The following is a 13,268-nucleotide window of genomic DNA, read 5'->3' on the forward strand; positions in this document are numbered from 1 at the left end:
TTCCCAAAATGCCAGGAAATAAACTCAGGTGCCTATTCACACACAGTTTTAAGGTGTGCTTACTAGAATCCTTACCTCCAAAACCAAAAGCCTAAATATATGTTTGTATGGCTGGGAGTCTATTCTTTCAGTATATATATCAAAACTCCATCAGATTCAAAAGCAGACAAAAAAACTGGAACACATAAGTTTTCTGGCAGCAGTGGCTTGGGAACGAAAGAAATGGAAGGAGATAAATCTGACTAAATCTTTTGTATGAACACTTTTGAGTGGCAGACCATGTTTCTGAAAAATCTTTCAACGATAATGCAGAAAGTCTAGTGTGCTAACATCAGAAAAGTCCTTAGAGATAGGCAGTCTTAAAATGTTCATACAGGGACAATAGTATTTGTGGGCTCCGAGTTATCTTTGTTCTATTTGTTCTCACAGGACAGATAATGACAAGTCTTGATAGTTACAATGAAAGATCAAATATACCACACTATGATTTGTCTGCTAAAGTACCATATTTGTTCCAAAGATTATGATGAATATAGATCAAGACAATGTCCCTAAAAAGTTAGTCGTCTTGACTGTTAGGCAGAAGACTCCCCACCACTTATAAGTTTATCTGATAAACAATCAGCACTGACTGAGCAAAGACAAGTTCTTTAGGCCATGTGATCACCTTGCAGTTCATCTTCAGGCAGAGCCAGAGTAAAGCCTCTGTTTGAGAGACAAAAAGCCAACTCTCAAGAGCCAAATTTTTGGAGAACAAGTCTAGATAGGTCTCTCAACTCCTACAGTGTGGGCTGTGCTGAGCCCTCTCCCTCCCTTGAAGTCAGTCATCACACTTAGGGTCTGCTTTTGTCATTCGATTCTGAGTACTGCACTGCATACCATCCCGTGTTGTCTGGTACAGCTCTTTAACTCTTAGGTGTGGGTATACAAACATTAACTACACTGTAAGCTCTTGGACTCTGTACTACAGTCCTTCTCTTCACCTAACACCAAGCAGACAGTAAACCCTCAAGCATTTAGAAAATGGAGATATGACAACAAGGCTTATAGAAAAGGGTAGTAAATCACCCATTTATTTATCGGACTCCAAAATTAGGCTGGAATTGTTAGCAGATTTATTTTCTCCTGGCAAACAAACAGAAAGCAATAAAACTTCAGAACCAAACGCTACCAAACACGTGTAGCAAGCCAGTCTCAAACACACTCACTTTATCCAAAAAAGTGAACAAACAGGACATGTCAGACTTTGCAGCAATTAAAAAAAAAAAGTTTATATCTGACTTTAAGTTAAAAACCTGTGCACTTAGAAATACACATATTCGCTTGGATAGTATTTAAAAATAGTCCTTTGGTAGCAAAATCTAAGAGTCATCATATGACAAGGTTGTTACATCAATATATTGAAACTATGATTCAGGGAGAGTTTCAGGGAAAAACTGAAGTTACTATATATCATCCTTCCTTTCAAACTTAGAAGAAATTATTGACTTCATAGCTGAATCTTGATAGATATTTAAATAAATACATTGGACCAGAAATGTAACTGATGCACATGGTGTTCCTTCCCCGGGAGCCTCTGACATGAGTTCACACTTAAATGAGCTGCATTATTCTGGATAAGATATACCTCCATGTCCATATCTCACTGCACTACTTTGTTTCTATTCTGCAAATTCCAAAGCAAAAAGGACTGTCGAATTTCTTTTTGTAGTTCTCATTAACAGAATCAAGTGAAACAGATTTCTGAATTACTTGTTCTAAATTGACATTTCTGAAACTGGGATTGAAAGATTTGTTTCAGTGGTTTGCAATGATTCCCTGGGAATTTCCTAAGGTTGCCTTTTGATTTTCACAAACATAATCTGGAGTACTTGGAGATCCACCTCATAATTGTGTAAGGTTACGATTTCAGTGACCACGTGTGCATCTCTGTTTAAGATTACATTCATTTTAAGTCTCCAAGAGGAACAGAGTTTAGTTTTTAAGGAAGTACTTCTCAAATTGGGTTTCAAAGTCTATGTTTAGGGGTTAAAATCTGGACACTGCTCTAAATTTTTATACTTTCCAACATTCTCCTTCAAGGCTTTGTTTACTTGGTGAATTTAATAAATAGGTATCCGGTGCCTACTTATGTCCTAGGCACTGGAAATACTGTTGGGAATAAGAGATCAGAACTCGTCTTTATGGAGCTTATCATTCCACTAGGAAAGACCAATGCTGTTAATGAAGAAGTCTGGTTCCTTGGTTGAAATCACACTTAAGGAATTGTTTACGTAAAAAAGAAAACAAAAAACAGTGATCTGGTCACCTCACCAACTGCTACTGTGGATTAGAGTACATCAACATCCATATAGTCTCCAAATAGCCTAAGAACTTGAGGTCAATCTGATCTTATCTGCTCGGAGACAGAGAAAACGATCCTCTTGAAAATTCTTCAGAGAAGCCCAGTTTCCTTTCTTTGCTTTAGGTTATGCTTCTCATAACTGGACAAAGATGCAACCCAACTAGAGATTTCCTGGCTTTTTGAGAAACAATTTTATAATCAGTGAGGTTCATAAGCAGCTTTGGATAACACCCTTTGTCCTTCTGATTGGGAAATTTCTATGGACAAAGAAAACATCGATGAAGCTAAAACAATTACAAAAGCCTAAAGGGTACTGCTAAACTCAAAAAAGTTTATGGATAGAGGCTAAACAGCACAATGCAAAAACTCCCCAGAACTTAACCTTAACAACCTTGAAGAGAACAAGGAATGAGATTCAGAGAACAGTGGCTACTATTCGCCACTATTTATCCTATCTATAAACTATTACTTTCATGACATCCTTGTTTAAAACGGAGAGGGAGAGGGACCCAAAGATAACACGTTATTAGGTAAACCAATCTAATTTTCTAATTGAGAAATGGATGTCAGATTCCCTAAAAATAGTAGGTTTGAAATATCTTGGTTTCTGGACCAAATTTTCTAAGCCACAATGTCCTCAAATGAACACTTGAGACAAGATCTCTGGAATTTTGGAGCCATATCCTTCTCCAGTGTGAGTATGACAGTTCCTACTGGGTTTTTACCCCACCATGGAGTTCCAAAAAAGTGTCAGCCCTGCCAGAAACGAAGCACACTGATACTATAACTCTGAACAAGTAGTAGTTCCGTGAACTAGGGGGAAAGTCTTCTACCAGAATCTTTTAGCAGACCCTGCGAGGACACCAACCAACTTACCTAAAAAACAACTCCGTATCTGCCAATACTACAAATCTGAACTCCCAGATTAAAAGTCAGCAGGAACAGAAAACAGTAACCCGACTGGAGGTAACGTTTCTAGCCCAAATTAAGCCTCTGTACTGAACCTTCAGGTACACAAGGATGGCCAGACGCACAGTGAGAGCTTCACTTGTCACCACATCCGGCACAACAGCTAAAGCAGGGGAACACATGCTTTCAAGAAGGAGCTTCGTCAGAAACACAGGGCCTCAAGCCAACCTAACTCTGGAGACCTCACACTCAAATTTCGGACCAACTATCAGCCAGGCTAACTTCAACTGTGCCCTAACTCCACAAAAGCAATACAGTATCTGGCTACAACCGAGCCTTCCCAATTCTCCAAAGCATCTCAACTCTTGATCGCTCTTCGAGTTAGAAGCAAGCTCAAGGCAGAAGCAAGACAACTGACACAAAGGCCATCGTCTGAAGGCGCCTTTCCTACGGCTCTGCCCCTGCCACTCACTTGAAAATTCCTAAACTGGGGGGTGAGGAGGGGGAGCTCAGCACCTCCCCCTCCTCCCCTGCTTCTATCCCTGATCCATCCCGCCCCGGCCAGTAAGCCTCTGCCTGGGAGCCCCCAGGCCTGGAACAAAGCGAGGGGCCCCGGCGGTGGGGGCGAGAGGCGCCGGCTGCACGGGACCGCCGCCGGGAGCACAATGCGAAACTACCAACTTCAGAGCGCAAGAACATCCTCGATTGGCAAGAAAGAGGGGCGGCGGCAGGCACGCCCAACTTCAAACTCAGAAAACCTACGGGCTGGCGGCCATCTGGAAAAAAGCACCCCCCCCCGCCCCTTCCCAGGGAGAAAAGAAAAAAGGCGGAGGAAATGCGAATGGCCCACCGGGCCCCGGAGGGGAGCCCTGCGCTCAGACCGGCCCCCGCCCCCGAGGCCCGCTTCCCCGCCTTCTCTCTGCCTCTGGTTTGCTGCCCCAGGCCGGGCGGCCGGTTACCTTGATGCGCTCCCGGCACTGGGACGGGGTCCGCTCGTAGCCCAGCTCGGCCAGGGCCCGGGACACGCGCTCGTACATGGCCGGCCCGGGGGCCTTGCTGCCGAACACCGTGCCGGCTCCCTCCAGCTGCTGGTACCGTGCCTCCACCAGCCGCTCGTTGCCCCACACTGCGATGAGCGCGTTCGTCTCTGCCGGCGTCCACGACATGCCCCGGCAGGCGGCGGCGGCGGCTGCCGCAGCCCCGCCACCACCGCCGCCACCAGGGGAGAAGGAGACCGAGGACGAGGCGGCGCTGCGGCCCCCCAGCCCCAGCCCGAGACCCCCGGACGCCGCTGCCCCCGAGCCCGCCGCACTGCCCGGCCCGAGCGGGGAGGCACCCCGAGGCGTAGAAGGGTCGGACAGCGATGGGTTTCCGTCGCTCAGGCCACCAGGAGAAGCCGGGGAGAGCACCTCCATCTTCGGGATTTTTAGCGGCGAGTTGGCGGGCAGCTCCGAGCCACAGGGCGCAGCCATCTTCCAAGCGGCCGCCGCTGCACCGCCCGGAAGTGACGCGCCCTCACATCCGGCCGCCCCGGACTCCGGGGCTGCCCTCGGGCCTGGCTTGCTGGCGGGTGGGCGGCTGCGGGCCCCGGCGGCCGCGTGGAGGCCGCCCGCCGCCCCTGGTCTTTCTCCGCGCACCCGGCCGCGGCGCGCGCTCCTCTCCCGGGGCGAGGGGCGGGAATGAGGCTCGCCGGAGCCCCGAGCGGAGGAGAAGGGTTGGGGCATGAGGGCGCCGGTGTGAGGAACAGATTGAAACCTTCCCACTTCCTCTCCAATCTCAGCCCCTGGGAGGAGGGGTGAGGCCCGCGAGGGGGCCCGGAGTTAAGGAGGACTTGACCATTTCGCTCGCTCGCTCTCCTCCCTCGGCTCTGCCGCTCCCCTCTTCGGAACTGGCCTCGGGGTGCAGGGGCTGACGTCCCGGGCGGCGGCTGGGGAGCCCCGCGCCGGGCTCAGCCAGGAAGGCGCCGAGGCTGCAGGGAGAGCATTCCTGGGGAAGACTTTAAAAAGCATCTGGGAACCAGGCTTGGTTTGTACTCTAGCTTTTTGAGACTCCCAAGCGCAGTATTTGAAGAGCGACTCCTATTCCAGTTCTGATCTATTTTCCAGTTTCGATGGGGGTGATGGTTTGTAGAACAGTTAGACGTCTTTATTGCACTTGCACGATCTGTCTACAGCTTAAATGAGTATGAACTCCCAGCCTCAGCAGAAAAGTTACTTTCCCATACCGTTCTCCATCCTCCCTATTTGGGAAGTTACATCGTTTTTCCCACAGTTTTCATACTCTCCAGCGTAAGGCGACGAAAAAAAGACTGTCAATTATGACGGCTCTTGTGACCTCCAGTAATTAGTGGTAATCGTTCCATAAAGTGCTGCAGTTTAATGAACGTTAAACACCCCAAGTCCGATACATCGCTGTAAGCTATTTAAATATTCTTCAAGGCCAAACATCTAATCTTGGTTGCTAAACTTGAAGGCCCCAGCTGCTTGTTGTTGTTGTTGTTTTTCAAATATAAATAAGCTATGAAATGTTTTTTTTTCTTTTAATGGCAAATATATCTTAAGTTTAAAAAAAAAAAGCTGAGGTCAGCTGCATTTTAAACTCAAAATCAGGGCTTCCTTTGTGGCTCAGTGGTAAAGAATCCACCTGCCAGTTCAATCCCTGATGGGGGACGATCCCACATGCTGTGGAACAAAAGCCCATCATGCCACCGTTCCTGAAGCCAGGGCCTCTAGATCCTGTGTGCCACAAGAGAAGCCACCAGAATGAGAAGGCCACACACGGCCAATTAGACTTGCTGGGATCCTGGCAACTAGAGAAAAGCTAGTACAGCAAGGAAGACCAAGCACAGCCAAGAATAAACTCAGAATCACCCCAGAGAATGACATGGTTGTCATTGGAAAGCCAAAGGAATAAGCACCAGGGACAAAGTAGAGGAGATAGTTGTCTCTGTATGCCATTTTAAAATGTCGCCGTACTTTATAAGATAGGAATATGAATGAAGAAGCACAAAGAAATTCCAACGTTTATGCTATCTCTTCCTTTTTTTCTAATAAAAAGTTATAGTCTAGTAGATGTATAACCAATTTCCTTTGCTCTACACCTGAAACCAACAACACTGTGTTAGTTTCAACTGTCTTCAACTATCTTCCAATAAACTATTGGAATCAACTATCTTCCAATAAAAATTCAAAACGGGTGGGTGGGAGGGAGGCTCAAGAGGGAGAGGAGGTATGTATACTTCTGGCTGATTCCTGTTGTTATAGGACAGAAACCAACACAATGTTGTAAAGCAATTATCCTCCAATTAAAAAATTCAAAGCAATAAATCTTTCACATCTTTATATATATATATATATATATATAGTCTAGCACCACAGTTAAGAGTAGGAATTCTAGACTCAGAAAGCCTGGCTTCAAATTCCAGTTCTGTAACCTCAAGCAACTTATTTACCCAACCTTTCGGTGTTATGGTATTGTCAACTGTGAAATGAGGATGATCTCACAGCATTAAACTCTTCCAACGGTTCCTGGTTCTCACAAGCATGTGTGAGCACTAGCTATCACGTCACTTTGCTTGCACTCTAGTTAATCTAATCTTCCCCGTTCACCTTCTCTGTACTTCTGGTTTTCAGTGTTCTCATTTCCAACTCCCTCACGGGCTCTAGTGGAATCTTAGACACCTATGAAAGCAAAACTCACTCTCATTTAGGCCAACAGTAATTTTTTTTAATGACAAGGTGTATAGTGTGTATGAAAGAGAGTGAGTGAAAGTCGCTCAGTCATGCCCGACTCTTTGCAACCGCATGGGCTATACAGTCCATGGAATTCTCCAGGCCAGAATTCTGGAGTGGGTAGCTGTTCCCTTCTCCAGGGGATCTTCCCAACCCATGGATCGAACCCAGGTCTCCCTCATTGCAGGCAGATTCTTCACCAGCTGAGCCACCAAGGAAGCCCTGGGAAAGAGAGAGATGTGCCTAAAATCATACATGAAATCAGAAACGCCACAGAGTTAAAATCATTGCTTCTCCCACTCTTATTTTTCCACAAGCCTGAAAAAAAAAAGTTGACTCCTTCTATTATTAATTCTGGATGATCCTCAAATCACTCTGACTCATGCAGGAAACCTTCCTAGATAAAGTGGGTTGACTGAGAAGTCTCCCTTCCCACTAACTTCTGTTTTAGACATTATTTCTATATATCTCCCCCTTTATTCCCACACCCATTAGTCTATCCAATGAGAAAAGCTTGTATCAAAAATAAAACTTCCAGTAACATTTTGAAGGTAAAATGAAGCCAACAACGTAAAAGCTAATAATACGTATTCCCTTCTATAGTGTAGAAGCCCTGCCATCTAGGCCACCAGGATCATGTGACCGTGGTGTTGGCTTCTAGGAGTTATGTGATATACTTGTTCAAGACTTCATGGTTCAAGCAGGACTTGTGGAATGGCTACTGCATTTGAAGTAATTTGCTAACACCTTTTATTGTGGATCTAGATGGTAGTCATAAGTAGATAAAAACTTATTTGAGAGATAATGCATGAAATGCCTCAAAAATAAAATAATGTGCAAAAGAGTACAGGACAATACAAAGCTTCTGCCTGTAAGCAATCCACTAATCTCCTTTAACTGTATCACCCCTCGTCCATTTCCTCCATAATCTGTGCCAACTGTTTTCCCAGCTTTTAAAAAATACCTGCTTCCCTTATTTCAAATTATTTGTCCATGCCGGCTCTTAGTTGCAGCATGTGAACTCTCGAGTGTGGCATGCGGGATCTAGTTCCCTGACCAGGGATGAAACCCGGGCTAACACCTTTGGAGCTCGGAGTCTTAGCCACTGGACCACCAGGGAAATTCCTTCCCAGCTTTTCTATGAAGCCTTCCCTGATGTGTTAGACAGAAGTCCTCCATCTGATACCCATTCACACAGCTTAGCACTTCACATTAACGTTTTCGGTTACAGAAGCTTAGTTAATTCTGTTGCATACTCTCACTGTGTTTTATGACTGAGGGTGTTTGTTGCTGTATTTTTTGCCCTTCATATTCCACATCAAGTCCTGTTACCTCTAATTCTAAACTATTTCCTATATCTGACTACTTCTCAACCCTCATCCAAGCCTCTATCTTGTCATTCCTGGACAACTGGACTTCCTGCTTACATACTTGCATGCTTACACAGTAGCCAGAGTGAACTTGGTATTTTAAAACTTTTTTCTTGTGAAATACAATGTACATAAAGTATGCATCACAACTACTAAATGAATTTTTATAAAACAGATACGCCTGATGCAGGGAGGGATTGGGGGCAGGAGAAGGGGACGACAGAAGATGAGATGGCTGGATGACATCACTGACTTGATGGACGTGAGTCTGAGTGAACTCCAGGAGTTGGTGATGGACAGGGAGGCCTGGCCTGCTGCAATTCATGGGGTCGCAAAAAGTCAGACACGACTGAGCAACTGAACTGAACTGATATGACCACACCCAAGACAGTAAAAATAAAATATAGCCAGCACTCTAGAAGCCCTACCGTACAACCCCTTCCCAAGGTTAAACTCTAACTTCCTCATAAAAATAACTACTATGCAGGCTTGCCCTTCTTTACAGTTTTATCGAACGATTGAAAAAAGTGAAAGTGTTAGTCGCTCAGTTGTGTCTGACTCTTTGCAACCCATGGACTTAGCCCACCAAGCCCCTCTGTCCATGGTTATGCATCGCTAAAAGTTTTCCCCAGGTTTGAATTTTTTGGACATGAAATCACCTGTATTCTGTGTCTGGCTTCTTTCATTCAATATTATGTTTTCAATTTAAGATTCATCTAGTCTGTATGAGGCTGCAGTTTATTCATTTTTGTTGCTGTAAAATACTCTGTTTTATGAATATATCACATTTTATTTATCCATCCTACTGCTGAATCTTTGGGTTGTCTCTAAATTAGGATATTATGAATAATGCCGCTACAAACATTCTTGTACATGTCTCCCAGTGCATATGCGCAAGTATTTCTGCAGACTATATACCTCCCCCTCCCTTCTTTCCTTCTTTCTTTCCATGTGGATACATAACTGCTCCAACTCCATTTACTGAAAGACCATCCTTTCCTTCTTTTATAATGCTATCTTTGACATAAATCAAGTGTCCATATGTGCATGAGTCTATTTCTGGGTTCTTCTATTACGTTAGTCTATTTATTTTTCTATCTGTGTTCCTCATGGCAATATCACACTGCCTTAATAGTGGATGACACTGGCTTTATGGTAAGTCTTATATCAAGGATAGAAAATCCCTCTTCCACCTTTCTTCTTCCTCCTTCTTCAAGAGTGGCTTACTATTATTGATCCTTCACATTTCCATGTACATTGTTAGAATTAGCTTGTCAAGTTCTACAGAAAAAAGCTGTGGATATTTTGATTGGCATTGCACAGAAACTATGGACCAATTTAAGAAAAACTGACATCTTTGTAATAATTGGTCATACAATCCCAGAAAATAGTAAATCCATTTATTCAGTCTCTATGTTCTCTCAACAGAGGTTTGTAGTTTTCTGCATAAAAGTCTTACAAGTATTTTTGTTGGATTTATTTCTAGGTAGTTGGTATTTTTAAAACACTCTTGTAAATGGTATCATTTTAAACACTTCATTTGCTAATTGTTTTTGCTATTATATAATAACACAATTGATGCTTGCATGTTGATTTTGCATCTTAGTAATCCTGACAGACTGACCTTTTAAAATTGCAAATCATTTCACATCATTCCCTTGTTAAAAACCCACCAATGACTTCCTGTTGTAAAAATCTGACCCAAAATCTTTGCCATGAGTATGATGGTTTTAAAACATGCATGCATGCTAAGTCGCTTCAGTTGTGTCCCAACTCTGTGCAACCCTATGAACCGTAGCCCACCAGGCTCCTCTGTCCATGGGATTCTCCAGGTAAAAATACTGGAGTGGGTTGCCATGTCCTCCTCTAGGGGATCTTCCTGACCCAGGAATTGAACCTGTGTCTCTTGTGTCTCGGGCATTGGCAGGCAGGTTCTTCGCCACTAGCACCACCTGGGAATCCCAGTTTTAAAACATATCCAGATATTATTTGATGCTCTTCCAGTAAGAAGTTGAATTTTTATTCCTTCCCCTTGGACCTGGGTAAATCTTTGTGACTACCTTGACAAACCAAATGTGGTGGGAGTGACATTGTCTGACTTCAAGGCTAGGTTTGGAAATACCCTGAAGCTTTTGCCAGTTTCTGCTCTGAAAACCTTTAGCCACCATGTAAAAAACTGGGCTACCCTAAGTCGGAAGAGAGAGAGCCAAGGAACTAGAAATGTTCTATCCTTTAGTTATTTGTCTAAGTAGCCCAAGCTCTAAATTGGGGGATGAGGAATCTTTGAGATGACTCCAGTCCCACCCATCACCTGATTGCAACCACACAAGAGACCTGTAGCAAAAGTCACTTGGCTGACCTCAAGCACCCCTAGATTCATGAGTAAAGTTCATGATTGTTGTTCTATGTTATGCAGCAGTTGGTAGCTGGAACACTGATCTACAAGACTCTTTTCCTCTAAGCTCAAGACCCTGTTGCTGGGAAAGATTGAAGGCAGGAGGAGAAGGGGACGACAGAGAAGGAGATGGTTGGGTGGTATCACTGACTCAATGGACAAGACTTTGAGCAAGCTCCAGGAAATGGTGAAGGACAGGAAAGCCTGGTGCGCTGCAGTCCACGGGATCGCAAAGAGTCGGACACAACGGAGCCACTGAACAACAGTCTGCCTGTGGCTCCAACTTCATCTCCCATCTCAAATACACCCCAGCCACACTGGCCTTGTATTTGCCCTATGAAATAAGCCAAGCTTATTTCTGTTTGGACTTGTCATATCTCTTTATCTTAGAACACACTCTTAGCTCTTCAAGGGACAGCCTGTTTCTGATAAGTCATCTCCTCAAATGTTGCCTCCCCAGAGAAACCTTTCCTACATCTTTATCACATTACCATCTTATTTTATCGACACACATTTTCTGAAATCATTTATTTATGCAAATTTACTCTTCTTTCATATATTTACTGTCACCCTGGTCTGGAATGTAGGCTGTTTGAAACCAAGGATTTTGTCCATTTTGTTCCCTCCTACTGGATCCAGCACTTAAAAGAGTCCAGGCAAGCTTTCATAGTCAACCAACATGAGCAGCAGGAACCAGATACACCCTCTTCCCTTGAATCACTAGAAAACCAGACAAAACATATGAAACAAGGGCTTTCGAGACAAAAGACATAAAAAAACAAATGACAGTGAACCTAAGAGATGGGAAACAAACAAGGTGACTGTGGGGATGGTTTCACAGGCGCGTGCATTCATTGGGTGCGTGTGCCTAGCCACTCAGTCGTATATGACTCTTTGTGGCCCCACGGACTGTAAGCCGCCAGGCTCCTCTGTCCGTGGAATTTTCCAGGCAAGGACACTGGAGCATGCATATGTTAGTGATTATCGAATTGTACACTTAATTGTGCCCAGTTCATTGTATGTTGATTATATTTCAGTAAAGTTGTTATGAAAATATAGTTCCAGAAAAACAATAGATATTTACTGAGTGACTTGGTTTTCTCGGACTGTGATTTCTTAGTGGTTAGGGTTTTTTTTTTTTATTAATTTTTATTGGAGTAGAGTTGCTTTACAGAGTTGTGTTAGTTTCTACTGTTCAGCAAAACAAAAATCAGTCATACTTGTACACATGTCCCCTCTCTTTTGGACTCCCTTAGCATTCAGGCCATCACAGAGAATTAAGTGGAGGTCCTTGTGCTATACAGTATCTTCTCATTGGTTATCTATTTTATACCCAGCATCAATAATGTACAGGTGTCAATCCCAAGCTCCCAATTCTTCCCACTCCCTTCCCCCCTTAGTTCTCTATGTCTCTGTCTCTACTTCTGCTCTGCAAATAGGATCGTCTATACCATTTTTCTAGATTCCACATACAGGCGTTAATATACGATGTTTGTTTTTCTCTTTCTGACTTACTTCACTCTGTATGATACTCTAGGTCCATCCGTGTCTCTACAAATAACTCAGCTTCCTTTCTCTTAATGGCTGAGTGATATTCCATTGCATAGATGCACCACATCCCCCTTACCCATTCCTCTGTTGATGGACATCTAGGTTGCTTCCATGTCCTGGCTATTGTAAACAGTGCTGCCATGAACCTTGGAGTGCGTGTATCTATGCCAAGGAGTGGGGTTGCTGGGTCATATGGCAGTTCTATTTTTAGTTTTTAAGGAACCGCCATACTGTTCTCCATAATGGCTGTATCAACTTACATTCCTAGAAACAGTGTATAATGGTTTCTCCGGCACTTATTGTTTGTAGATTTTTGATGATGGCCATTCTGACTGGTGTAAAGTGATAACTCGTAATAGTTTTGATTTGCATTTCTCTAATAATTAGCGATGTTGAGCATCTATTCATTTGTTTGTTGGGCATTTGCATGTCTTCTTTGGAGAAATATCTATTTAGGTCTTCTGCCCATTTTTTGACTGGATTCTTCACTTTTTTGATATTGAGTTTCATGAGCTGCTTATATGTTTTGGAGATTAATCCTTTGTTAGTTGCTTTCTTTGCAATTATTTTCTCCCATTCTGCATTTTGTTTATGGTTTCCTTTACTGTTCAAAAGTTTTTAAGCTTAATTATGTCCCAAGGCTGTGGTTTTTCCAGTGGTCATGTATGGATGTGAGAGTTGGACTGTGAAGAGAGCTGAGCACTGAAGAATTGATGCTTTTGAACTGTGGTGTTGGAGAAGACTCTTGAGAGTCCCTTGGACTGCAAGGAGATCCAACCAGTCCATTCTAAAGGAGATCAGTCCTGGGTGTTCATTGGAAGGACTGATGCTAAAGCTGAAACTCCAATACTTTGGCCATCTCATGCGAAGAGTTGACTCACTGGAAAACACCCTGATGCTGGGAGTGATTTGGGGCAGGAGGAGAAAGGGACGACAGAGGATGAGATGGCTGGATGGCATCACCAACT

The 13,268-nt window shown here is 43.9% G+C and overlaps 1 protein-coding gene across 4 annotated transcripts in view; it reads right to left on the reverse strand.

Annotated features, from left to right (window-relative positions):
- MSANTD2 (Myb/SANT DNA binding domain containing 2) overlaps positions 1 to 5,073 on the reverse strand; it is a 30,008-nt gene extending 24,935 nt beyond the window's left edge. For 2 of the 4 annotated variants that reach the window (XM_040255788.1, XM_040255789.1), the window contains exon 1: positions 4,213 to 5,073. In XM_040255788.1, the coding sequence (XP_040111722.1) occupies positions 4,213 to 4,977 (765 nt within the window). In that variant the 5' untranslated portion in view covers positions 4,978 to 5,073. The remainder of the gene's footprint in view (positions 1 to 4,212) is intronic. The other 2 variants (XM_040255783.1, XM_040255782.1) reach the window with 2 other exon arrangements.
- Between the last annotated feature and the right edge of the window lie 8,195 nt (positions 5,074 to 13,268).

The sequence above is a fragment of the Oryx dammah genome, unplaced genomic scaffold (genome assembly GCF_014754425.2).
Source record: "Oryx dammah isolate SB20612 unplaced genomic scaffold, SCBI_Odam_1.1 HiC_scaffold_15, whole genome shotgun sequence".
Taxonomy (NCBI): Eukaryota; Metazoa; Chordata; class Mammalia; order Artiodactyla; family Bovidae; genus Oryx; species Oryx dammah.